The sequence below is a fragment of the Parasteatoda tepidariorum genome, chromosome 7, assembly GCF_043381705.1.
Source record: "Parasteatoda tepidariorum isolate YZ-2023 chromosome 7, CAS_Ptep_4.0, whole genome shotgun sequence".
Taxonomy (NCBI): Eukaryota; Metazoa; Arthropoda; class Arachnida; order Araneae; family Theridiidae; genus Parasteatoda; species Parasteatoda tepidariorum.
The window spans coordinates 31256621-31281432 of NC_092210.1; the positions used below are offsets into that span (position 1 = coordinate 31256621).

A 24812-nucleotide genomic window follows, 5' to 3' on the forward strand; every position below is an offset into this window, starting at 1 on the left:
GTCCTTAAGCTTTTCATTTTTTTCCTTCTTAATCAGCTACTCGAATAAAATCACTTAAATTTTTATTTGAAAGATAAATGAGCCTTTCAGCCGCAAAAATAAATTTGAAAAAACTATGATTTAGAGGCTGCTTATTTTTTTCGGAAAATCGCTAGCTATACCTTATTTTATCTAACATGAATAATAAAACATTAAGAAATTCAAAACTACAGACTAAAAAAATTGCTTGGTTAAAAATTCAAAACTTTTTCTTAATTTGGAAACACCAATGACTGCCACGTTTATTGCTGAACTATGGAAAGAAAGGAAAAACAAATATTCTGTTCGGTGGCTATTGTTTAATTCTTCCAATCCAGAGAAGCACATCAATCCACCCGTTGCTCTGTATTTTGAAGATTGCGGAGGAGAATTCTGTCCTTTAGAAAACTTAATCAATAGAACAAAATAATTTGTACCAACTAACTGGGAAGACGAATGTGATTATAAAGTGCATATACCCTTGGGAAAACTGGACCCTATTGCTGATTTACCCTCAGTAAGTATTAGTGAAATTAATAATTTTTTTAACGTTACATTTATTTTTTCATTTCAAACAGAGACTAAAATGTGCATTTTAGAAAATAGATATTATACGTAATGCTTCGTGTTATAAAAATACCTTAAAACGGAAATGATTAGGTTAATTTCTTAGAAGTTGTGGTTCAGACCAAATATGGAATTCAATAGCTTGCCCCATATCCCTCCAGGTGAACTTTGAAATTACTGAGAGGAGCAGTGTTTCCTATATATTTCTTTGCGCTTCCTCGAATGAAACAATGGCCAATTCACTAGAAAAAGTAGCTCATAAGTTATAAAATACTTTAATGAATAAAAAGTGCAATTTTATCTTAAGACAACCTAACAAAATGAACAATATCTGCCAATCGATAGAGAAATACCTGAGTTTAATGTACCACGTAAGAGAAATATATATATACAATATATATATATACACATNATATATATATATTGATTCTGAAGATTTCTTGAAATTTTAAAGACTCTAAATATTATATATACAGAATTATTATACATACATTATATATATATATACAGATTTTCATCGAAACCGTATACAGAAGTGTTTATCAAAACTTGGATTAAAGAATATAAACCTATTTATTCCTGAAGCATTAAGTTTTTTTTTTTGAGTTATCCCAAAAGTAATGACTGCATGCGTCTGAACAAACATAACGAACTAAGGCGAAATATATAACGTGTGTAATCTTCGAATTGATGATGAGACGGATAAAGAGAAAATTGTTCTTCCTTTTTATGCTTTTAATTTTTCTTATTAGTATAAGAAATGTCCTCGATAGTATCTTTGCAGATGCGCCATATTTATTTAAGCCATTTAATTTGGAGTCATTCATGTTGTTTACGAACGAGAAAAAAAGAGAGCTTGTTCTTTTACAGATGGTAAGTTCTGATCTTCAGTTCCAATTTATGCAATAATTAATTTAATAAGTTTGTAAAATGTTTATTCCAATCTTTCTGTTACCAAGTACTTGAATTCAAAAACATTCCACGATATTTTTTTCATGATATTCAAAAAGATACATTCCGATGATACATCTTATGATATTCAAAAACATTCCATGATATAATTCGTATTACAACGGCTTTTGTGTATTTTTCTTGTTGGAAATTTATTCATTGCAATAAGCAAAGGATTAATATTATACCAATAATCACCTATAATTAATGAATGATTTTTTAATATGTTTAATGATTCAATCCAGCAAAAAAAAAAAACTAATAACTAATCGACGCGAATAGGATAACATAATTCTAAATTAACCTTTACCTTTAATAAAATTATCTTTTTTTGGTTAAATTAACTTTTTTCGACACCCTCGTGGAACATTAAAGACAAATATCAGAAAATTATTATGAGATAAATTAAGCATATTGAAAAATTATTATGGGTCAAGTATGCTGAATTGTTTTTCCGGAATAATAAAAATAAGAATGTCATACAAATATCATGGAAAGATAGAGGTAATAGGTAATAATATAAACGAGAATATCATAGAAATACCATGGAACGATAGAGGTACTAGGTAATATCGAAAATAAGAATGTCATAGAATGATTGAGGTTCAAGAGAATAATAAAAACAAGTATACTATACAATTATTACTGAATAATGAAGACATCTGAGACAAATTAGAAATTATAGACAGTTATACTGGAAAAAAAAATAATTATATCTTAAAATTTTTAAGGAGTAGAAAAAAAAGACAAGTATATGAGCAAATCTCTAGAGCCTTTAACTTTTCGATAAAAAAAAATATATAGGCACACTATTTTAAACCTCCAGGATTGTTTGAAAATGTATGAAATATTAGAAAATAATCGTGAACATCGAAAATTTCGATGCCCTTATAAGTATAAACAAAATATTAAAATTTTTGAATTTTCCTTATTTACCCCTTATTTTTCATCAAAAATTATTAGTATCATAAATGAATTGAAGAATTTTAATATTAAGTTAAATTTTTATAAAATGTATAAAAAGGCCAACTTTAATTATTTTTAGTCAAAAAATATTTTCAATTAATAAAACATAGGGAAAAAACTAAGTTCTGATATGTTAAATTCAATTAATTAATCCTGTGGTTAAAGTTTGACAGGGTTACGGTCTGGACAACCTAGGGAATAGATCGAAAACTTTACTCAGATGCAACGCAATGCGATACACACAACAAAGAAAATAAATTGGGCAATGACAAACGTGTGATCAAAATTTTGACTGATTTTAACATTTACTTTTTAGATCTGCGTCAGGTTACGGTCTTGACATCGTTACTGCTACCTCACCGAATGACAGTTTGGGATAAATTCGATTAATTTATAATTACTGCAAATAAAAATATTCATCTATAATAATGATACAAGTTTGTTCTACTTTAAATAAGCTTTTGGAATATCACTAACATAAAACTCGCAGAATTGGATTGTATACCTTTTTTTTCAATTTTCGATGGTTACGGTTTGACGTGCCAAAATTTCGCGACAAACTTTAAGTGTTTGCAAACGTCAATATTTACGAAAAATATCATTCAAGAAAATATTATAGTACAGCTGATACACTTAATTATGTTTTTAGTGATTTTCAGTTTTTTTTAAACAGAATACATAATGAAAAAAAAATAAAAAGTATGTTAAACTCTCTAAGCGACACTCATGAAAAGTCGTCAAACGTAGGATTGAAGTAAGAAATAAAGGCCAAAATCAAGTTACTCGCGATCAAAACTGTACGTATCTTAAAGTTAGTAATGCATAGTTACTTCTGTAATTTTATTAGAATTAATTTTCCCTTATTATGTTATATATTTATAAGAAAAGTTTGAAGACACCATAGGTTAAAGGTTCTAGAGATTTGCCCATATACATACTTCAAGAATAGTAATGGCAAAGTTTAAGGAAATTTATTATGGATCAATAAAGATAATTAAATTCATTACTTGATATCTAAATTAGATTATTGATTTAAGACTAACATAAATACATAATTTTAAACGATTTTAGTATCAAAAAAGCGAATCTAAATATATCGCATTATATACGGAGAAAAAAATACCGGGAAAATTACAGTACTGTATTATGGTATGAGCATTTTTAGTAAAAAAAACTACAATTCAGGTTAATAAAACTAAAATATACAGTATTTAAACCATTCATTTTGTGATTTTTCCCTTCATATGGTTATGGTTTACCAAAAACTCAAATTTTCATAATTATAGTTCTTATGATCACATATTTACAAAAAAATATAAAACTGATAAGTAAATTTAACCGAATAAATGGTTTTTATATCGTGCTCTATCATGATAAAACTGGCAAATTTTGTTATATTTACCAAATTTCATCATGTATTATAAAATCATATTTTATTAAAATCACTACAGTATGGGAAAAATTACCGAGCATTCTGGTGTACCCATGGAGAGAGAAGCACGATAAATTTTACCATATTTTGATAGTTTTTACCTTACTTTTTTTCTCATAAAAATGTTAATTTTGTATACAATCTTAATTGCAAAATAGTTTGCTATGTGTAAGCATAAGAATAAATCGTAAAAGATTCTACTCCTAAGTAGAATTAACAGCCCGGTAATCATATGCGTTCATTGCAGATTGTTAGGCATGGTCATCGAGCACCTTATACTTCATGGCCTACAAATATTTATAACGCCCATGGTTTTTGGAAAGAAGGATATCAAAGTTTAACCCAGGTAAGATTTGTAGCATTTTCCTGGGGATCTTAACTCCATGAAACTTGTTTTACTTTATTTATTTATTTTTTTTAAAAAATGGTATATAAATCATTTCTCCTCTTCATATGATTGGTATGAACGTCAGTATGAAAGCCATCTTATATCATTTTGCTCTAATAATTTAAATTTTCTTTTAAAACCGTTATCAACGTTTTGCTTAAGAACCACTAATGAAATTTAAAACGGTATTTGATCTCATGTGACAGTGTTAGTTTGTACTTTCTGATAAATAATTATAAAAAAAACTAACATAAAAATATTATGTGGGAATGTTATTAAAATGAATCCTTAAATGAATGTTATCAGCAAAAGTAATTTTTTTCTTCATAATTTTAGTCTAAAACTGTAAAACATGAAATTATCTAACCAAAATTGATGATTTGTTTGAAGAGTACCAATAAAATTTTAAATAAAAAATGAGCTCTCGTGAAAGTATCAGTCTTGCATTTTTTTTTAACCGAAAGAGGCTAGGTATACCTTGTGCTACGTAACAGTTCAACAAAGAACAAGAACAAAACAGTTTTCTGTTTTATTTGCATTAATAAATAAAGGAAACCTGCCATAAAAAATAATTAAGTGATCCCAAAAGATTAAGAGATGCCTTTAGAGATTTTTTAAAATCATTTTAAGTTCGTACCTTAAAACTATCTTTTTAAAAAGGAAATTCTAAAGTGAAAGGTATAGCAGTCCAATTTTAAGTAGAAAGTTTTGTTCTTAAGCATATTCATCTAAAATTGTATTGATATTCCTCAATACTCTAATATATATATATATATATTCCAATCTTTCTGTTACCAAGTACTTGAATTCAAAAACATTCCACGATATTTTTTTCATGATATTCAAAAAGATACATTCCGATGATACATCTTATGATATTCAAAAACATTCCATGATATAATTCGTATTACAACGGCTTTTGTGTATTTTTCTTGTTGGAAATTTATTCATTGCAATAAGCAAAGGATTAATATTATACCAATAATCACCTATAATTAATGAATGATTTTTTAATATGTTTAATGATTCAATCCAGCAAAAAAAAAAAACTAATAACTAATCGACGCGAATAGNTCGGATCATCCTCCGGGATGTTTCCCAGACCGTCGCCAATAGCCCATTGTGCAGCTCTAGTGCGACGTAAATTAACAACAACAATAACAATATATATATAATGAATATAAGTGAGGAAAAAGAGCTGGAAATGAAAATAAAATTTATTTTGTCTGCATGCAGGGTGTTTTTTCGTGATGTATGCCCTTAATATATACTAATTAACACACTTTAGTACAACACATTCTTATTTTTATGTACTCTATTACAATAATTAGTTCCCTAATGAATGGCAACAAAAATTTTGTCAAGTGGCTAAAAGTAAAACAAGGTTTTTATATTGGAGAAATAAATTAATAATTTGATTTTTAATCGCTACTTGGAACAATTTTTATTAATTATTTTAATCAATGAAGGAATAAATATTCTTACTACATATTTTAACAGATATATATTTTTAAATATCAAAAACAGACTAAGATTAACAAAGACTCCATGGAGTTGGTTAGTTGAGTTTTCTTTGATAATGGAGCTAGATTACTAGCACATACGTTAGGGTATTTATAAACTATAAATTCTGCCTTCTGCTATCATCGCTCACTATCTCCTATGTTTGCTTTTTATTCATCTTTGTTTCTTAACGAGTAACAGAAAATAACATTAACATTTCATAACATTTAAATAAAAGGTTCCAACTTTTTTATTGTATTGAAACAGATCTGATTTCACAGATTCCAGTTATAATCAAATGTAGTCATTTTTCACGGATACCGTTTCAAGTTCATCCATACACTGAATTTTAAATTGATGTTTAAATTTTGTTTACAATAAGATTGTTTTTAATCTGCCAAATATATTACTTATAATCCAAATATCTTACTTCAACACCAAATATATCGGGTAAAAAATCATATCTGATATATAAAAATCATAATTCTGATTAATAAAACCGAAATATTCGGTATTTAAGATATTCAGTTGGCAATTTTTCCGTTCTTATGGTAACGGTTTACCGGAAATTCTGGTTTTCAAAAATATAAATCTTACTACTACACATTTAGCAAACATTACAAGGCTGTGAATTTAACTGAATAAATGATTTTTATGCCATACTCTAACGTATCATAATAAGAATATCTTATTTTACCACAATTGCCAAATTTAAACACACATAATAAAACCATATTTTAGAGTTAATATTGTAATTAAAATCATTGCCAAAGTGTTTCGTAAAAAAATTGAGCTTTCGGTGTTCCCATTGAGCCAAAAACACGGTAAAATTTACCACAGTCAGGTAGTTTTGACCATACTTTTTTCTTAGTGCAATAGTGCAAAACGTTACTTGCTAGAATTTCCTAGTAATTTTGAATATTTATATTTTAATTTCATTTATGTTTTCATTTTTGAAATTTCAGTTTTATTTTCAGTTAGGAAGGCTTCAAAACTATGTTATGGGAAAACACTTGCAAAATATTTATAAGAATTTTATAACGACTAATCCAAAGGAAGTAAGTTGAATTTCCTTTTTCGTTATGCGAACAATTTTTATCATATGTTCGAAAATAATAATAACTACATTAAATTTTTGTTGACATATAAATGAATGCATTTCCTTGAGTTCATAAAGTATTCTGAAAAAAATAATAATAAGTAAAAATAATTAAAGTACTTAAGTAAAGTTTAAAGTAATTAAAGTAATAAGCATGAAACCAATTAATTAAAGTACGAATCCTGACGAATAATTAGTATTATTATAATACAGGGTGGCCACTCAATATAGGGAAAACATGGAATTTTCAGGGAAATAGACTTTCTACTTTAGATAATTTCGAGAATGTCAGCAACTAACAGTATTGTTGGTCAGATTAATTTCAATGAGTATTATATTATTTCAAAACAGAATGTTTCAGTCTATTATTGGGCACATGTCACCAATTTTATCTTTTAAAATTTGTCCAGATATGCATTTGTTTATTTTTCTTGTGATCATATGATCATCAAAATGCGGCTCCTAGTTGATCACAGACGTCAAGTACAACTGGTCGTCAGTGAGCGGGTTGGAGATCACTTTGACCAGTCTGCGAAGGGACCAAGGGAGTGTGGTATTGGTCTTCGTTGAACTGTTCTACAACAAAGACATCAACTTCGAACGCAGAAAGTCATCCTCTCAACAGAGGATCAAAATTATGATGGCATGTTTTCAGATCATCTTTAGGAATGTTTCCCAGACAGTCGCCAACAGCCCATTGTGCAGCTGTAGTGCGACATGAATTAAGAACTACTACAATTTATTTTTCTTGTCAACAGTGCTATTTAAATAAATACTTCATCTTTAAAAAGTTCTAGAAAACAATTTCAGCTCGCTTAACATCTTAAAATATTAGGACAGTAATCATTATTGAAAACAAATTTCAATCTATCCAAAGCCTGTTATAAAACTATGAAAGACTCAAATTGTAATCGTGAGATATTTTGCTGAATTTTATGAAACTTTTATGCTTGGAACAATAATTAACATTAGTTCCCTCTCAACAATTTTGCCTTGGTCCCAGTTTGGCTTAAAATTGACTCAATGTGGGTCCTTACTGAACATGCACCGACGGACCAATATTGGGATATCTAGATTTTATAACATGGGTCCTATATAGGGCCAATACCGACCTATATACAGCTAATATAGGGTCTATATTGGCTGAATTATGAATGTAAAATTTTTGGATTAATCTGAGAACTCTATATAGGGCCAATATTGGTTAAAAAATTGCTGTAAAATATCGGGTGAATCGGACAATTCCGTATAGGACCCATATCGGAAATAACGGCCCTTTGGGCCCTTTTTGGAGCCAAGATTAGTGAATATTGGTCCAATGAGAGCCCAAGTTATTTTACGTCTAAGGTTTGAAAAAGTGGCAATGTCGGTATAATTTTTTCCTACGGTATTCAGATATAAATTTTTAACACATATTTACGTTTCCAATTATTAAAATTACAGGAAAATTTATGTTAATCTAAATGGGAACAATTCACAAAAATCTGTTAAGTTAACTCTAAAAATCTCAGATAATTTGATTTTGCTGTGTGAGTGGCCACTGGTCACCAATATATTGACTTGTCACGTCATTAGTACAATGTTATTATAATACAAAATGTTATGCTTACGCTAGAAAATTGATTGTAAGGATGTTACTTGCAGCTTACAAAGTTAAATATGATTTGTATGGACCTCAATTTATGCCTTTTAAATTTTCGACTAGAATGATTTTTATAAAACGTTTTAATGCTGACGTCTTTTTCAATTGTTTAAAAATGGTATCATTAGCATTGGTGATATTTTTGAAGAAAGTAAAATATTTAGATGTTATCTAAACAATATAAGTTAAGAAAGAGGAATAAAAAGAACTAAATAATATGTTGAAAGTTTGTTCCTCAGACTTTGATTTAAAGATTAAATATTTGACTTATTTTTTAAACTTAACTCATCCTTCACATAGTAAATTCTAATCTAACTTTAATGCTAAAGTAAGTTATAATTGGTAAGTTATGATTCAAAATACTTATTCGGAAGTTTTATAAAAATGGTTAACAAAATTAGCAACCTGCCTCATTTAGGCTCAAATTTGAAATTTCGTTTTTTCGAAAGGTAAATGTGCTAGCTACGGAAGCTGCAAGAGCTTTGTATGGAGCGTATGCATTCATGGCAGGTTTGTATGCCCCAAAAAAAGAGAATCAATTCTCTGATGATATTCAATGGCAGCCTATCATCCCAAATACTGCAGGCTATGAGGTAAGATTTTCATTAAATTATAATTTTCAAAATTTGCCCTGAATAAGATAGGATATATAATTGGCGTGAAATTTCTAAAAACCTTTCACAGTGGTGCTTTACACCAGTAGAAAACTTGATTTGATCTAATAAAGTATAAGTGTTGCCAAAATGAAAGTGAGCAAGTGTGATAGCGTTAGATATACACTAACGATAGCAGCGCTATCATTTGAGGTTATAAATGAATGAAAGAGAAGTACTGTGTGTTACTGATTATCGCGATCATAAAAGAGCATTTAAAGTGAAAGTAAGGTTGTTTTCAAAAGAATGCATCCAAAAAAAGTTTGAAGTGATACGATTTAGTGGCTGAAGGTGATTGCCCCTTTTTTATTTTACTTAGACAAATTTACACGGAATATCTGTGTCACAGAAGTTTCGAGTTGTAATTCCTTGTTCATCCATTAATAATTTCATCAAAAGCATCTATGGTTGTATTTACTTCTCCTGAGTGTTGACAGAGGCAGGCCCGCAATTGATGTACTCTGTTCATGTTGGAAATGGTTCATGATGAAATTGATTCATGCCGGTTCATGATGGAAATATTTGTTTATAGTTTATGCCATATGCAACATTAGACGTATAGGGCGTCGAAGGATGCCTTTATAAAGAAAACAATTCTGGTAAAATAACCGTACTGTTTGGTAATTACATTTCTAGTAAAAAATTAAAAAAAAGAAGAAGAAAAGAAATTAGCATCATTCAACGTAATTCGAATTCAGTGAATTTCGTAACCTATCCAACAGGTGGCACCACCACGACATATTACTATACATTAGTAATAATTAGATAACTAAAAAGTAAATTTAACCGAGTAATTGGTTTTTATACCATGCTCTAAGGTATAAGGAAAAAATTACCAAATTTTAATTTCATTACTATCAAAAATATGATAAAATGACTTTTATGTGATTAAAGAAAAAAATATTTTATCGTTAACTTTACCAAAATTAGTATTAAAGCTCTTCAGTAAAATTACTGAGATTTTAATGCTTCCTTCAGTGCCAGAAATAAAGTAATTTTTACTATATTTTGATAGTTTCAAACATACTTTTTTTCTCAGTATATTGTAACAACCTATCAACGATACATAACCGTGAGACGTTAAACTTCTGTTACTAAAAATCGTACTACTGAGCGTTGTTTTATTCTTTACACATCCCTTTATCTGGACAAATTTCCTTTAAATTCTCTCATACGAACTAGCTGATTAAATCTACGGAATATGTGCCGCATTCTTTCGACCTTTCAAGTTGTTTCTTTTCTATTGCATCTGTATTAAAGCAATTGTAAGCAAACATGTGTATTTTGTGTCAAACTCATTTTAACATAATTTATCAACTTGAATTGTGGTCCTGCTATCGCTGCTGTATTACCACTCAGGAAAAAAAAAGTATGGTCAAAATTTACCGTGTTTCTGGCTCTATGGGTACACTAATAATTTCATATAGAATATATTATCATTTCGTCATAACCCTTTTTTTTGAAAAATTTGCACCTGTGCAATTTGATTCTACTTACAACTTTAATCTATTTACAACTTTTGAAAATTGCATGGAAGAAAAGAGGAAAACATTCATGTTTCGGTAGCTTGCTCAGACGAAAAATCTCTAAGAGAGTTTTGTGGTTGTTCATTCAGAAACCTGTTTAATAAAATATATTTTTATTTTGTAGCAGCTGGCAAGAAAAGCTTGCAAGAATTATGACATTTGAAACTAGTTCAAATGGCAAAAACTTAAAGAAAAATCGGGTTGATTCATGGTTTTTAAACATATTGTGAATTGAAATAATAACGATATTATTATTTTATTTTGTATTGTTATTTCAATCCCTAAATTAAGCATAGGAAAGCATATACAATACCGGACAATACCATGCCGACCATACAACTTTAAGAAGTAGAAACAAATTTTTAAAAAAAAGTACAATTTTGTCAGTTTTTATAAATTTTGAGTGCTATGCATAACTGGAAGATATCATTCACTTTAAAAAAATTTCCATCAATTTTCTTCTTTTTACATAAGGCAACTTTTCGCCTTTTTTGAAATTAAATGATTTGATTTTTTTGGCCTTCACTTTACTAAGCATAGTTAGAATTCATCGTAGTATTTTTTCTGTGCTCTGTGTATGTTTGATAAATAAACTTGTTTCATTTTAAGATTTAATGTATGCATGCATCCTAAATTAATGATTTTTACTTTATGTTGTATACATAACTTTGCATAACATATAACATTGCTAAACATAACTTTGTGACTCTTATGTGCATTATATCTCATTCTAATTATAAATTTTAGTGTTATTCGATTATTACAAAATATGGAGGCAGCTCCTTTAAACTAAGTAGCGTTAAGGAACATCCATCCCTTCAGGAAATATCATTGATACGTAGTGTAGTAAAACACACTAAGATGCCACTTTAGTGAAAAGTGGTTGCCACTATTTTTGGTGATGTTACCGTGTAGTGGATGTGAAATCGGGAACCTCGATTGCGGTGAAATTAATTCTGTTTCGTAGGAAGCAAACACTGAACTACACTTTACTGAAGGCACTCTACACTTTACTAGTCAAGAAGATAAGGACCTATCACATTGATGTGTAGTGGTTGATTCATTGACGGCGTCTGCGTAGATACGCTCGTTTTACTCTGTCAACTCTCTAATGTTCTTTTGTTTTTAAACTAACCTAATTTACTGATCATTCCAGTAACAAAAACTGTTTTTTATCCAGCTTATTTGACGTTTACTAAAGATTCATACATTGTCAGACAATAATGATTTAGTCCAATAACAGCACTGTTCTGTTATATTTCGATAACTTCTATTGTTGAGGTAAAACCAGGTATTCAAACCGGTTTCACACCCATGCTCTTGATGTGAGTCTATGTTGAGTACATAAAACTTGCAGTGCACTAGGCGAAGAAAATTACTACATCCAAGGCTGAACAATTGTTTTACGGGCTCGAGGACAAAATTTTTTGCTGGCCCTTTTCTCAAAGCACATGAAACGTTATTTCCACATTTCGTTAAATTTTCAAAGTTCCTCGATACAAAATTTTAGTTTTTATATTAATAGAAATTTTCTGCAATTTTCTTATTTTTTATATTAAAAAAACTAATGAATGAATTAAAAAATTTTGTAAGAAATTTTGATGTGGCTCTCAACAGCCCCGGGGAAACAAATCTTCCTTCTCCCCTTGACTATATAACATGTAAATTATTACATGCATAATTTTCTTAAATTTCGATGTAAAACAGAATTGTCGTCTACTTTTTTACTGAAATAGAACATCTATGACATTTCAGAAGTTATATGTTGTTCTGAACTGAGCAATGAACAGCTTGATTAAATCTGACAGCTAAGTCGAGCAATTCAAGCAGGCATTCGAATCTTAGCTGCCTGATCTTACCTCACCTTTCCCTACTAAAATATTTTTTCAATTTAGCAAACTAAACCGGCAGTTCATAAAATATCTGCATATTCCAATTAGCCTCGGAATAGAGTGATTAAATTATGTTTTTTATTTTTAGAACATCTTTGGAAGAAATGGTAAATGCAAAAGAGCAAACGATGAGCTTGATGTATTCCACAATTCAAAACTGTACAACGAGACTTTGCAGAGGCATAAAGTTAATATTTCATTATTTTGTCTGAACATTTTCTTTCCACATTTTTTAACTGAAAATTGAAAATTTCGTTTCTTAGTTTCTTTACAGGTTTTTAGCTTTTCATACACGAGTAGTAGTTCAAGACCCTTTTCATGCATCTGAAATTGCAAGGACATTGAATACACAGGTAAGGTGGTTTTTCAAACAAATTTATTATTCTGAAGTCTTAAAATGTTTGGTCACAATAAAAAATCTAAATCCTTACTGTAAGCTGGTAAAGTTCGACAGTTCGCAATGTTTGTTCGAGCTCTTATACTCAAGGCAAATCCAACCTTTAACCACTGTTTATGCTGCGACATGTATTGTTCTCTACAATATAACACGTCGCATTAATATTGTTAATAATCTTGTAAAAGAAATGGCAACAAACTAATGCAAATTTAGACAACGAAACAACATAAAAAGATTTGTTAATGCTTTATACAGGACTGCTCAAGGTTTATATGCACTTTCGGTCTCTTTTCTTTATGGTGCTTCTGTGTACATCACCGCTTCAGGAAAGCATTTCCGACCCCGCATTGCTATATGATTTCGAGTCGTCAGGATGCACCCTACCCCTCTTAGGAGTTCTGAAACTTTTAACTGAGACACTCTGTATATAGTTTATTAGTTATTATTTTTAATGCTGTATACATAATATATATAATTTGTGAGAGAAGCTTTGTGAAACATGGTTCATTAATTTGTAATTTTTATAGCATTATTTTGAAACAGTAGTTACAGTTAAGTATTAGTTATCATTGGTATTGTAAATGCTTTATTGACTTCTTTTACTCACGGATATTTTTATATGAACAGCAAGAAAGAAAAAAAAACGCCGATTATTATAACGCCGATACATAATTACCGTTTCTATTTCATAACGTCCACACTGAATAAATTCAGAACGTCCACACTGAATAATAAATTTCAAATTTCATGAATATCATCACTGAATAATGAATTAAATCATTAAGTGAAATTCGATTTGTTTTTCTCCGAGAAAATTAGCATCTGCACACTTTTCGCTTTCAAAACAAAAGACTCACATTGAACATATTAGTCATTAAATTTAGCTAAAGGTTTCAAAAAAGTTATTTTTATCAATAGTTTAATAGTATTTTTGGGCATGCACATTCAAGATATAATGACTTCGCGTTATGACCTCAATTTTCGTTTAAGTTAATTGGGTCATTATATCGCATGCCGATTGTCATAAACTGTATATTTATCACGTTCTAAATATAAATATTGCTCAAACGGCGTTGGAGAACTTTCAAAACTTTAAGAGGGTATACGGAGGGGAAAAAAGCTGTATAGCTATGTTATACTACTGTTTAAGGTAATTTTCATCATCATCATTGGCCCGATAGCTCGGTATGGGCCATTTATCCGAGTTGTTTTCGTTGTTGCCAGGTCTTGTCAGTTCGATACCCTGCTTGTTTTAAAATCTGCTTTAATGGAGTCCAGCTATCGTTAAGATAATCTCTAACTCTACTACCAATTGATGGAAGTTAGAATATTTTATGTGTTAGGCTCATGGTATTTCAACGGAAAATGTGTCTTGTAAATCTCATGCTGCTTTATAAACTTTATTTCTTCACTGTCCTCGTCATATTAGATAATTTTACTTAAAAAAAACAGTTTATTTTCCTTATTTTTCAAATTAATTCATTTATTTTTGCGAAATTTAACACACTAGGTACGTAAAGGATTTGAATTATCCTTTCTTTATCTCCTTATTAAAAATTTCAGTCCTTGTCAACTTAATGTAATATCTGATTTTTGTCTTCAACTTGATGTCTACTTAGTGATAAAAGAAAGTTTTTCAGGAATATTTCAATTTATCATCGCCTAAATGGTCAGAGCCATGTCGAGATGAGTTAAAATATCAAATTCTTCTCAACTACTACTTCCTGTATTCAACAAAAATTCTGCTTAGATATCGAGTAGGTAATGCAATATATTTATTTAAAAAATTTAATTTTTAAAAATATCCGTCATCTTGAACGCCTACACTTTTTTATTATTATTTTTAAAAAAATAAGTGTGAAATATCATTTTAAAACGATGCAGCGTAAAATACTCATAAAAATATGCTATCTTTAATAATTAAAAGCTCCTAATAAGAACTAGTATTACGATATAACTATTTATAATTCATTCGCATTAAAGATGACTTTGCATCCTCATTTATATTGAAAACTTTACCAATTAAACTTTACCAATTTTTAGATAAAAATGCCAGCTAATAGAAAGCTGTATAGTTACGTTTCTATTTAAGAAACAGTGAAAGATATGGGTAAAAGGTAAATGAACAATTGGGTAAAGTAGAACATTTCTTAATATTAATGTTTGTAGAGGAAAAATGAGCGTTACACCCCACTTTTAGGGTTGATTACCTTACTTACTGTATTGCTATGGGATGAGCGCTTCATCCCACTTACAAAGTTACTTCCTCATAGCAAAAGATTTTTAAAAAAAATCGAAAATTTTCCTTCATTACGTTAACTATACATATATGCTCTTATTTTGGCATTTTTGAAAGAAAAAAAAATGACGCTTACTTCGTAATTTTAAATAACTTTCAGATTCATTTTTTATTGCAAAACTCTCATTCATTGTTAAACTCTCATTCATTGAGGAAGTGGGGTGTAGCGCTCATCCTATAGACAAGAGGTCATCGACTCGAAGTGGTGTTAAGCGCTCTTGCTATGGGAAGAGTGAGCTCCTATGAGTGACGCTAAGCGCTCATTTTTCCCCCACTAATGTTTACAAGACGAATTTTTATGCTAAATTGGTGTTGTTCTAAAACTTTGTAGTTCAGCATTTCCCTATATACGTGGATCATTTCCTTAGTTAAAACATTATCACTGTCGTTTTCCATCAGATGTTGGTATTAACATGACCAATTTACTACATCCAGGCAATAATTTTTTATCTATAGCTACAGCTAATTAAAAGTTATGGGGATGGTTATGGACTTTGATGGTCAACTTGTATGTTACTGTTAAACAAGTCAATCGATTTATTATTGATAAATATTATTAATTATAAATATTATTATTAATTACTACTATACCTGATAATTATTAATAAAGAGGAGTTAAGTAATAAAAATGAAATCGTTTGAGAAATGTAATTTGCGTATTATTCTACCACGCCAAGTTGGCGAGAGGTCAGAAAGTTTAGTGGAGGAGTTTACTTTTTCATGGGTGGGGAATGTTAAACTTCTCGGAATAGGAGAGCATTTCTTTTGAAGATTGAATGGGTGATCCAAGTAACTTGTAAAAGAAGATGTAGCAAGAACCGTTAGAAAATGCTCATTTGGGAGAAAATATGTCAGTTGAAAAGTAAAAAGACGGTGATAAAACGTCAAATAAGGTTCTATTTTGACTTTAGCTTTTCTCTCTTTCGATTCGACTTTCTTTGCCTTCTTTCCCTGAATTGCTAGAATGAACTTTGCCGGTGAGCTTGATTCTCACTTTGTTCTCTCCAACTCATGATAGGAAACTTTTAGTGACATTAACCGGTTTTTTATAATAAGCGAATTACATATTGAATGAACTTCATCTGCAAAACTAGAGGGCTGCAATATCGCTTGCTTTGCCTTACCACTTTTCATAACGAGTGGCAATCCTTAAAATTTATTCTTAAATGCAATCCTTTTAAATTGGCAACATAATATGAAAACACTTTTTTTTAAACATAATTGTGATTGAATTAGTTAACACAGAATTAATTGTCTTCAAAATAGTTTGTTTTCTAGATTACCATACAAACGAAACAAAGAATAAATGAAATGTGAAAGCAGTTTAAGACAAATAAATAGTTCAAGAATTATAAACAAATTTTACATATTATAATAAAATACATAAAATATTAAGTAAATTTAACTTTTATTCATTTCTTTCCTTATTCTTGACATTCATATTTTATTAACATTCTAGCTACTCAGGGCATCAAATATTTCACCTAGCTAGATCACATGTTTGAAAATTTAAACTAAATCAAAATGTGTAAATAATGTAAATTCTGTTACCAGATTAGGTAACGGATATGACATTTTAAAGAACAAAAATCCAATCCCAAAACAAAAATAAATATTGAAATCCAATGTAATTTAAGCTAATAAATTTAATTTAGTTATAATAATTTAATTTTAGTTAGTTAGTTTAATAATTTAATTATAATAATAAATGTAATTTAAGATAATAAACTAAATAGCTATCTTATCCAGATAAATAAAAAATATCTAAACATTCTTTATACAACTAATGTGGTTGACAGATGTAACAAAGAGTGAAAACACTTATCACTAAAAAAATTCCTCTACTGAGCATAGATCAGATAAAAAAGCTGCTTACTTCTCTATTCTAAACAGTTTTCAATGATAAACAAAGCATTGCCATACATAAAATCCTATTGTGTAGTTGAAAAAATGTTAGTTTGAGAATCGTAAAGGACATGAACTAAATTTGCAGACATCGGTATGTATTGATACAAAAACATGTATTTTTTTCAAAATCTAACTCAGAGTATTTATTACAATTATAAAATATGACAAAGTAGAATTTTTCTTTTCTGGTAAGTCTCTTTTCTGGTTGGTTGAAGTTTTATTGGTTTTATATTAAGGATAGCATTTTTAGTTATTTTTCAACTGATATCTTTAACAGAATTTTCCTTTTTAAGAATATGTTATAATTTTGTATTTTTTGGGCTTAAAATTAGCTACTATCATTTTATTAAGCAAAGTTATCAAAAGATTTTTACATCTTCAAAAAAAATATATTTCAAAACATCGAATTACATGCAATTATGAAAATAATACTTGCGTATTAAGACAGAGCTACACCAGGTTTACGTTGCTTCAGTTTCTAAAAAAAAATTTGCCTCAGAAATTTTTATTTTTAATATTTTAAAAAAATGAAGGAAAAAGTGGGTTATAACTTTGGTGCACATAGTTATTTTACAATCACACTTCATTATTATTATTTCATTTTTTACATATATTCAAAGACGTGAATCCTATTGATTCGGTTCAGCTGTAACGTTCTTCTTTTCATTTATATTTTATCATGATGTTAGATATTGTGTCTATTTATTTGACTGTATGATTATCCATTTAAATCTATTTTTTATAGGTAATTTGCTAAATCACATGATTAGCAACATGATATTAAAAATGAAAGACGATATGGAGGACAAACGTGTTATTGTCTATGCTGGAGTAAGAAATAGATTTTAACTTGAATAAGTATTTAAGTTTTCTTTAAATTATTATATATTTTAAACATCAATTAAAAATGTACCTTGCCTAAAGCATTATATAGAGGACTAATCAAAGCTAATACGTATATCGTTAAAGAATTGGTATCATGGAAGGTATTGATAGATGGTCGTTCTGTTGAAGGAGGGTAAGTACTTTATTTACATCGCACTAGAGATGCACAATGGGCTATTGGCGACGGTCTGGGTAGCACCCCTGAGGATGATCCGTAGACATGACATCGCAATTTCGATCCTCTGCAGAGGGAATGGCTTCCCTGCTTAATTTGCTCGACGACCTTTGCAGTAGAACAGTTTAACCGGGACCGATAACGCGCACCCTCGGTCCTAATGCAGGCTGATCGAAGTGGTCATCCACCCGCTTACTGACCGTAGCCAGTGTTACTCGACTTCAGTACTCTACAGGGAACCACGTCTTCACTATTCGATCAGTCTACTGCGGGACCTGTTGAAGGAGGATATATCAGAGATATATCAGACAAAACGTGTCTGCTTTTATTAGGCAGCATTTTTTAAAGTTAACAAGCAAATATGGTCACACTAAAAAAAAATTAAAGCATATTAAATAAAAATAAAAAAAAGAAAACATTTAATTATCTATTTACCGAGACAAACACAGATCCATTTTATATAACATTTTTGTATTACTTTCAATGGTCGGACTAAGGGGACATCGGGCATCCATAAACCCCCCTCCAACTCCAAAATGTTAAAATTTCCAGTTGATAAATTGGTACTAACGGATATACGGATATATTGTTACTAACGGTTACTAAGAGATTCAAAATATGGCAAGTTATCGATAGACAAAGTAGCCAAAACTAAATCCAACCCCAAGTAATAAATTTTAAGTTTTGAATAATCTGGCTGTAGCTCAATCACCAAAAATGTCGTTCGAATTTAAGAAAACCCTGTAACCGAAACATTTTTGTGGTTAGTGAAAAAAAGTAGCTTAAAGGAAAATGAAGCTTAAAATAGGTTTGGACATCTGATTTAGGTAATTAATAAGTTGTACTGAATTTATCGTCGAAGATCGTTGAGCATCTAATTAAAAACTTATCCGTTAAATTTGTTAAGAAAGGAATAAGATTAATATTTGTTTTTTAATATAAAATGAGGTAAAAAAAAATAGTTATTAGTTCAATTTAATTATAAAAGGATTAAGAATGAATAAAAAAATAAATGTATGAAATTAACGAAATTTTAAAAGCTAGAAAATATATAATACCTAATATGGCATCATAATGTGAGATACTTGAAAAAAAACTTCCAAAATGTATAGTAATGTGTAGTTCTGCTTTTTAAGGTATGTTTCCGAATCTATGACTAAATTGAGAATATAAAATCAAAAATATTATATTTAAAATATTAAAAATACTTTTTATTTTGATTTATTATTATTTATGAAGCATTTAAATCATTGATAATAATGACATGATAGACTTTTATTCCATATTAGCCCTGATTGACATTATATTCATTAAAAAAGCAATAAAAAAGGCGCGCCTTCAAAGAAAAGTTAATTTAAATTAGCTATTATTTTTAAAGTATTATTTAAAGAGAAGGATTGTGTTTTTTGATTTCAAAAATAATTAGAATATTCCTGACTTTTCATTAGCTGTTTTTCAGCAACAAATTTTATATAGTATCAAGAGTATTTTACAAACTTTTTAAAAAAATAATTCAAGTGTTGCAAAAAATCTTTTCTACTTTTCAAATTTAAACTACCATTTAATAAATTAGAAAGCGAGATTATATCTAATGAGTATTTTAGTGGACAAAATGAACATTTTCTTTAAACTGGTTAAAAACAAAGATGAGACAAATGTAACATTTTGCAACTGAAAACATAAACTTATGTGAGACATGCTCCTCAAATTTTAGTGCATAAGCATCTTAGAATTTCATCTTAGCTCCATCCATGTTGACTAATAAAAGATATGATAAAAATCCTTCTGTGTCTAACATCCAATATTCAATAACATTCAGTATTTCAAGAACATTTAATATTCAAGAACATTCAATATTTTTTTATTCATAAATACACTGACAAAGTAAAATTACAGATCACAGAATTCTTTTTTTTAATTTAATTTGATCTAGATCAAGCATTTTTAAAAGAAAATTCGTATTTCACATTATCCTTAAGTAACAGTACAGATGCATGGGAAATATCAGACCACAACTTAGTTAATAGAAAAAAATGATACCATTTTAAAAAAATTTCTAAAATTTTGCTTTGTAATACATATTGAAACACAACTGAAATATTTTTATAAGTGATTGCTTATTTCTTTCTATGGCTGGATCACACTTTTTCTGCAAATAGCAGCTATTTTTAAAATAGCAGCGCCATCTATTGGCATATTTTTAACTAATTTTAAAATTTTATGAGAAAAGGCCTGTTTGTTTCCTAAGCAGAACTTAACAAAGCGTACACCTCTATCTCCTTCCGTTTTTTCAATTGATTTTTCGAATGAGGATTTCTTTATAAACTCTGATGCATGTATGCAAAGCTTTGATCTTTATGTTTACTGTCCTCCTTAACAAAACCTCTCCTTATTTACAGCATGGGAGCACAATAACCCAGGTGTTATTCACCTTGAATAAATTTAGTTTCGTTGAAACACCAATGGGGTCTGTTCTAGTTCTCGAATTGTGGAAAGAAGATGATGCATATTCACTGCGATTTCTTCACTTCAATTCTTCAAGCCCAGAAATTCGAATCGATCCACCAGTATCATTGTATTTTGAAGAATGCGGAGGAAGCTTCTGTTCTGTTGAAAGCTTTTTGAACAGAACAGCAGAGTTTAGGCCTGTTGATTTCTTGGCGGAATGTGATTACAAAATGAACATATCTTTACGTCCACTTGAGACTGTTTGTGATTTACCCCCCGTACGTATAAATGACAGAATAATTATAGTTTCCTAGTGTGTTTTGTGTCACTAACACAAAATTTTTATAGAACATAATAATTACCATTTCATCCAAACCCTGATTTAATGAACTCGTTTAATAATGAAATATATTTCATACTATTGAAAATTCGAGAAGCTTATAGTAAAATATTTTTAATCATTTTTTATTTGGTGTTTACTTAATAGTTTCATTTGCCCTTACCGCAACATGCTATGTCAAATCTCTTATAACCATTTGCACAAAGCTACTGAAATTTGGATAAGCAACAATTAAATACGAGGAACAATTTTAGTCCCCGATTCTCAAAATCGCTTAAAAATTTCAATTAGTTCATTCAAGAGAGATATTTGAAAAATGATATTTAGCATTAGCCATTGTTATAAGTTAAACTTTAGAAGATTCTGTGCAAGAATTTATTGCGTGTTTTTTAATTTTAAATTATTTTTTGCAATTTCAGTTATCAACGTGAAGCGGATTATATCGCTACCGATATTGTATTTAAATACAGAGAAAAACGAAAGAGAGAAAAACAAATCCGTAATTTTACGATTTGAATTATGCAAAAATCTTATTTCACCCGGAGAAAAAAAATAGTCAAGATTATTAGAATATGGTAAAACTTACCGTATTTCTGGCTCTATGAAAACGCCAAAATGCGCCGCAGTATTTTGTAAAAGCGCTTTGCTAATTATTTCGATAAAATTAGCAATAAAACATGGTTCTATAATGCAGGATAAAATTTGGTTTATGGGTTAAAATTTGCTAATTTTATTAAGGTACCTTAGGGCGTGGCATGAAAATCTTTATTCGGTTAAATTTAATTTTGAATTTTGTATATTTACTAAACGTGAGGTGATAAGAACTTTAATTTTAAGAATCTGAATTTCCGGTAAACTTTTACTATATGAACGAAACAATTATGAAATATAATAGAAAGGGTTTAAATACTGTATATATTTTAGTTTTAAATGCGCTAAATATGATTTTTTTAACCAGAAATTTCATTACCACACAGTATGGTAATTATACCAAAATTTTTTTTCACCTTGTAAAGTTGTCTGAAACCACGTTTTATTTTTATTTATAGTTGTGCTTTTCTATCGAATTTCTAGAAAATTAAATAATATTAAATCAACGGTAATTGAAATAAAAGAAAAGATGGGTACTAAAAAGCAAAGTTAATGTAGAAAAGATTCCGAATACTTAACGTAGTAAAGGAACCGATTACATTCAATATAACTTTCAATTATGTTTTGCATGTCGTAACTTTATAGGTAAAAATAGAAGCAACTGAAAAAGTAGGCTGATTTTTAAAAACAATAATAACATTAAGCAAACCACCGACTTTTCATCTGCATCCTTTGGAAATTTTATAAGCAATTCTTGAACACATTTTAAGATAAACTTTATATAAAATGAACATAATATCTAAAAAACTAACTTAGGCTATATCAACTCGATTTTTTAAGTTTCGCGAAATATTTTATTCCTTACTTTTTTAGAAAAGTTTTATTTTTTAAAAAATTTCTAACATTATTTTATTTATTCTGTGAACTGTTTTTCTAATTATATGTACAAATATTTTATTTTATTTATTGCAGTTTGTCTCTTCATCAGAAATGTTAAAAACCTCTCATCTGCTGCTGGAAATCATGAATTTATTTATAGTCATTAGCTATATTCATTCAATAATAAAATTGTAAAAAACATGTTGTTTTGCATTGACTGTTAAAAAAGAACTGTGCTCTTGGTTATTAATGTGGTATTTTCTTAATTCTTAATTTCGCATTTTTAAAATATTTAATTCGTAGTAAAGTGTTTTACTCCGGAAGAACTCTACAAATTGAAAAAAAAACTTTTACTTGATACAAACTTTTAGGGACTCTTGAGAAAGAAAAATTACGCATTTCCTGTTAGTATTTAAAGATTAAAAAGTATACATTCTTCAATAATATTGAAAGGTTCAGACACATAGGGAAAAGTTTGACAAAATCGGGTCCTTAAGCTTTTCATTTTTTTCTTAGTCAGCTACTTGAATAAAATTTCTTAAATTTTTATTTGAAAGATAAATAAGCCTTTCAGACACAAAAATAAATATGAAAAAACTAAGATTTAGTGGTTACATTATTTTTTGGAAAAAACGCTAGCTAGTATCTGATTTATCTAACATGAATAATAAATCATTGAGAAATTCAAAACCACAGACTAAATAACCTAGAGACTGTCTGCAACTAGTTTCATGATTTTCTTTTTTTTTCTTTTTTTTTTTTTGGTAAAAGAAAAACTTTTAGACTAAACGATATTTTAAAAGGGAAATTAATAAATTTGAGATGCAGAAAGTTTTATTAGGTGGCAAATTTCAAACATATTTAGTATGATTTGGAAGGCAATATTAGTTTTTTTTAAAAAAAATGCTTTTTTTTTTACACTAACTAGTGAAAAATAAAATTTTTGGTGTTTGACTTCACCAAACCACCTATTTGACTACACCAAAGAACCAAGAGTAGTTCCTACTATTGGTTGCTTGTGTAGTGAGGAACCTAGAGAGTTATCTGGGATCCTAGAGAGTTATCTATTATTGTTTCACTATGCCACTTTGCTGTAAAGTAGTTGCCACCAATTTTCGTGACATCTATGGTCTAAATAAGTTCAGAACTTATTTTATTTTATCAAACAATAATTGCAAAAACAATTTTTATCCTAGAGATTAACCTAGTTACCTAATAATTTTTATCCAAATTTGGATCCTAGAGAGTTATCTATTATTGCTTCACTATACCACTTTGCTGTAAAGTAGTTGCTACCAATTTTCGTGGCAACTACTTTACAGCAAGCAACAAAAATAATCTATCTCAAAAAAATCACAATGAAATATACTTTTATTATATATTATGTTGGATTTATTACTTCTCCCAATTATTGGGTTGGAAGGGAACTTTAAACGAGACATACTTAAATTCTATAGCCTTAGTAAGCATTAAGCTTATTTTAATTTATCAAACAAAAAAAAAAAAAGAAACAGCTAAACGTTTAAATAAATCAAAATAAATTTTTTATTTGATCGACTAAATTGAGTCATGAATAACTTCTTTTTTCTTCTTGTGACAATTTAATTGGAATAACTTCCTAAATAGTCAGATTGTAACTTTTTCACCTATGGTATAAATAAGCTTAAAGCAGATTTTATATAATAAATGTAAATGAAACAATAAAAACAATTTCCACATTAAAAGTTTTTACACTGTACTATGTACAGTGTGTATGAAACAATAAAAAAAATTTCCACATTAAAAGTTTTTACAGTGTACTAAATTGAGTCATACATAACTTTCTTTTCTCTTGGGACTATTATTGATAGAAACATAATAAATAATCAGACTACAACTGTGTTTCTATCTAAATAAGCTCATAACTTATTTTATTTTATCAAACAAACATTTTAAAAACAATTTATCTCAAAAAATCACAATGAAATATACTTCCTAAACAGTCAAACTATAAATTTTTTTTACCTATGGTTTATATAAGAGTAAAGCAGTTTTCGTACAATAAATGTTAATGAAACAATAAATGAAAAAATAATTAAACTTAAAAAAAACCCGATGAAATGCACTTTTTTTATCTATGCGATTGAGTTCATTAATTTTTGCAATTTTACGCTGAAAGAAACTTTTCATGCAAGACAGACCTAGAATCTATAGCCTAAATAAATTCGCACCTTATTTAATTTTATGAATTATTATTCTTCTAAAAAAAGTTTT

General features: G+C 28.8%; 1 protein-coding gene across 2 annotated transcripts; it reads left to right on the plus strand.

The window, feature by feature from the left end:
* The first annotated feature begins 1217 nt into the window (after positions 1-1217).
* On the plus strand, positions 1218-22760 carry LOC107457080 (prostatic acid phosphatase-like). 2 transcript variants are annotated; one of them, XM_016075139.3, is made up of 10 exons: positions 1218-1458; positions 4182-4280; positions 6803-6883; positions 9016-9159; positions 12726-12824; positions 12901-12990; positions 14675-14795; positions 17987-18072; positions 20701-21027; positions 22653-22760. In XM_016075139.3, exons 1-10 carry the CDS (start codon positions 1276-1278, stop codon positions 22752-22754), a joined length of 1332 nt encoding a protein of 443 aa, XP_015930625.1. In that variant the 5' UTR covers positions 1218-1275; the 3' UTR covers positions 22755-22760. The 2 variants fall into 2 exon arrangements, with proteins under 2 accessions (XP_015930625.1, XP_071039346.1); XM_071183245.1 differs by lacking the exons at positions 6803-6883; positions 9016-9159.
* The last annotated feature ends 2052 nt before the right edge of the window (positions 22761-24812 follow it).

Excerpts from the sequence above, each read along its gene's own strand:
- LOC107457080 (XM_016075139.3), top strand. The coding sequence starts at position 1,276 with ATGATGAGACGGATAAAGAGAAAATTGTTCTTCCTTTTTATGCTTTTA. Across the intron at positions 18,073-20,700 it reads GTGTTATTGTCTATGCTGGA|CATGGGAGCACAATAACCCA; the intron begins GTAAGAAATAGA and ends CCTTATTTACAG. Across the intron at positions 21,028-22,652 it reads CTGTTTGTGATTTACCCCCC|TTTGTCTCTTCATCAGAAAT; the intron begins GTACGTATAAAT and ends TATTTATTGCAG.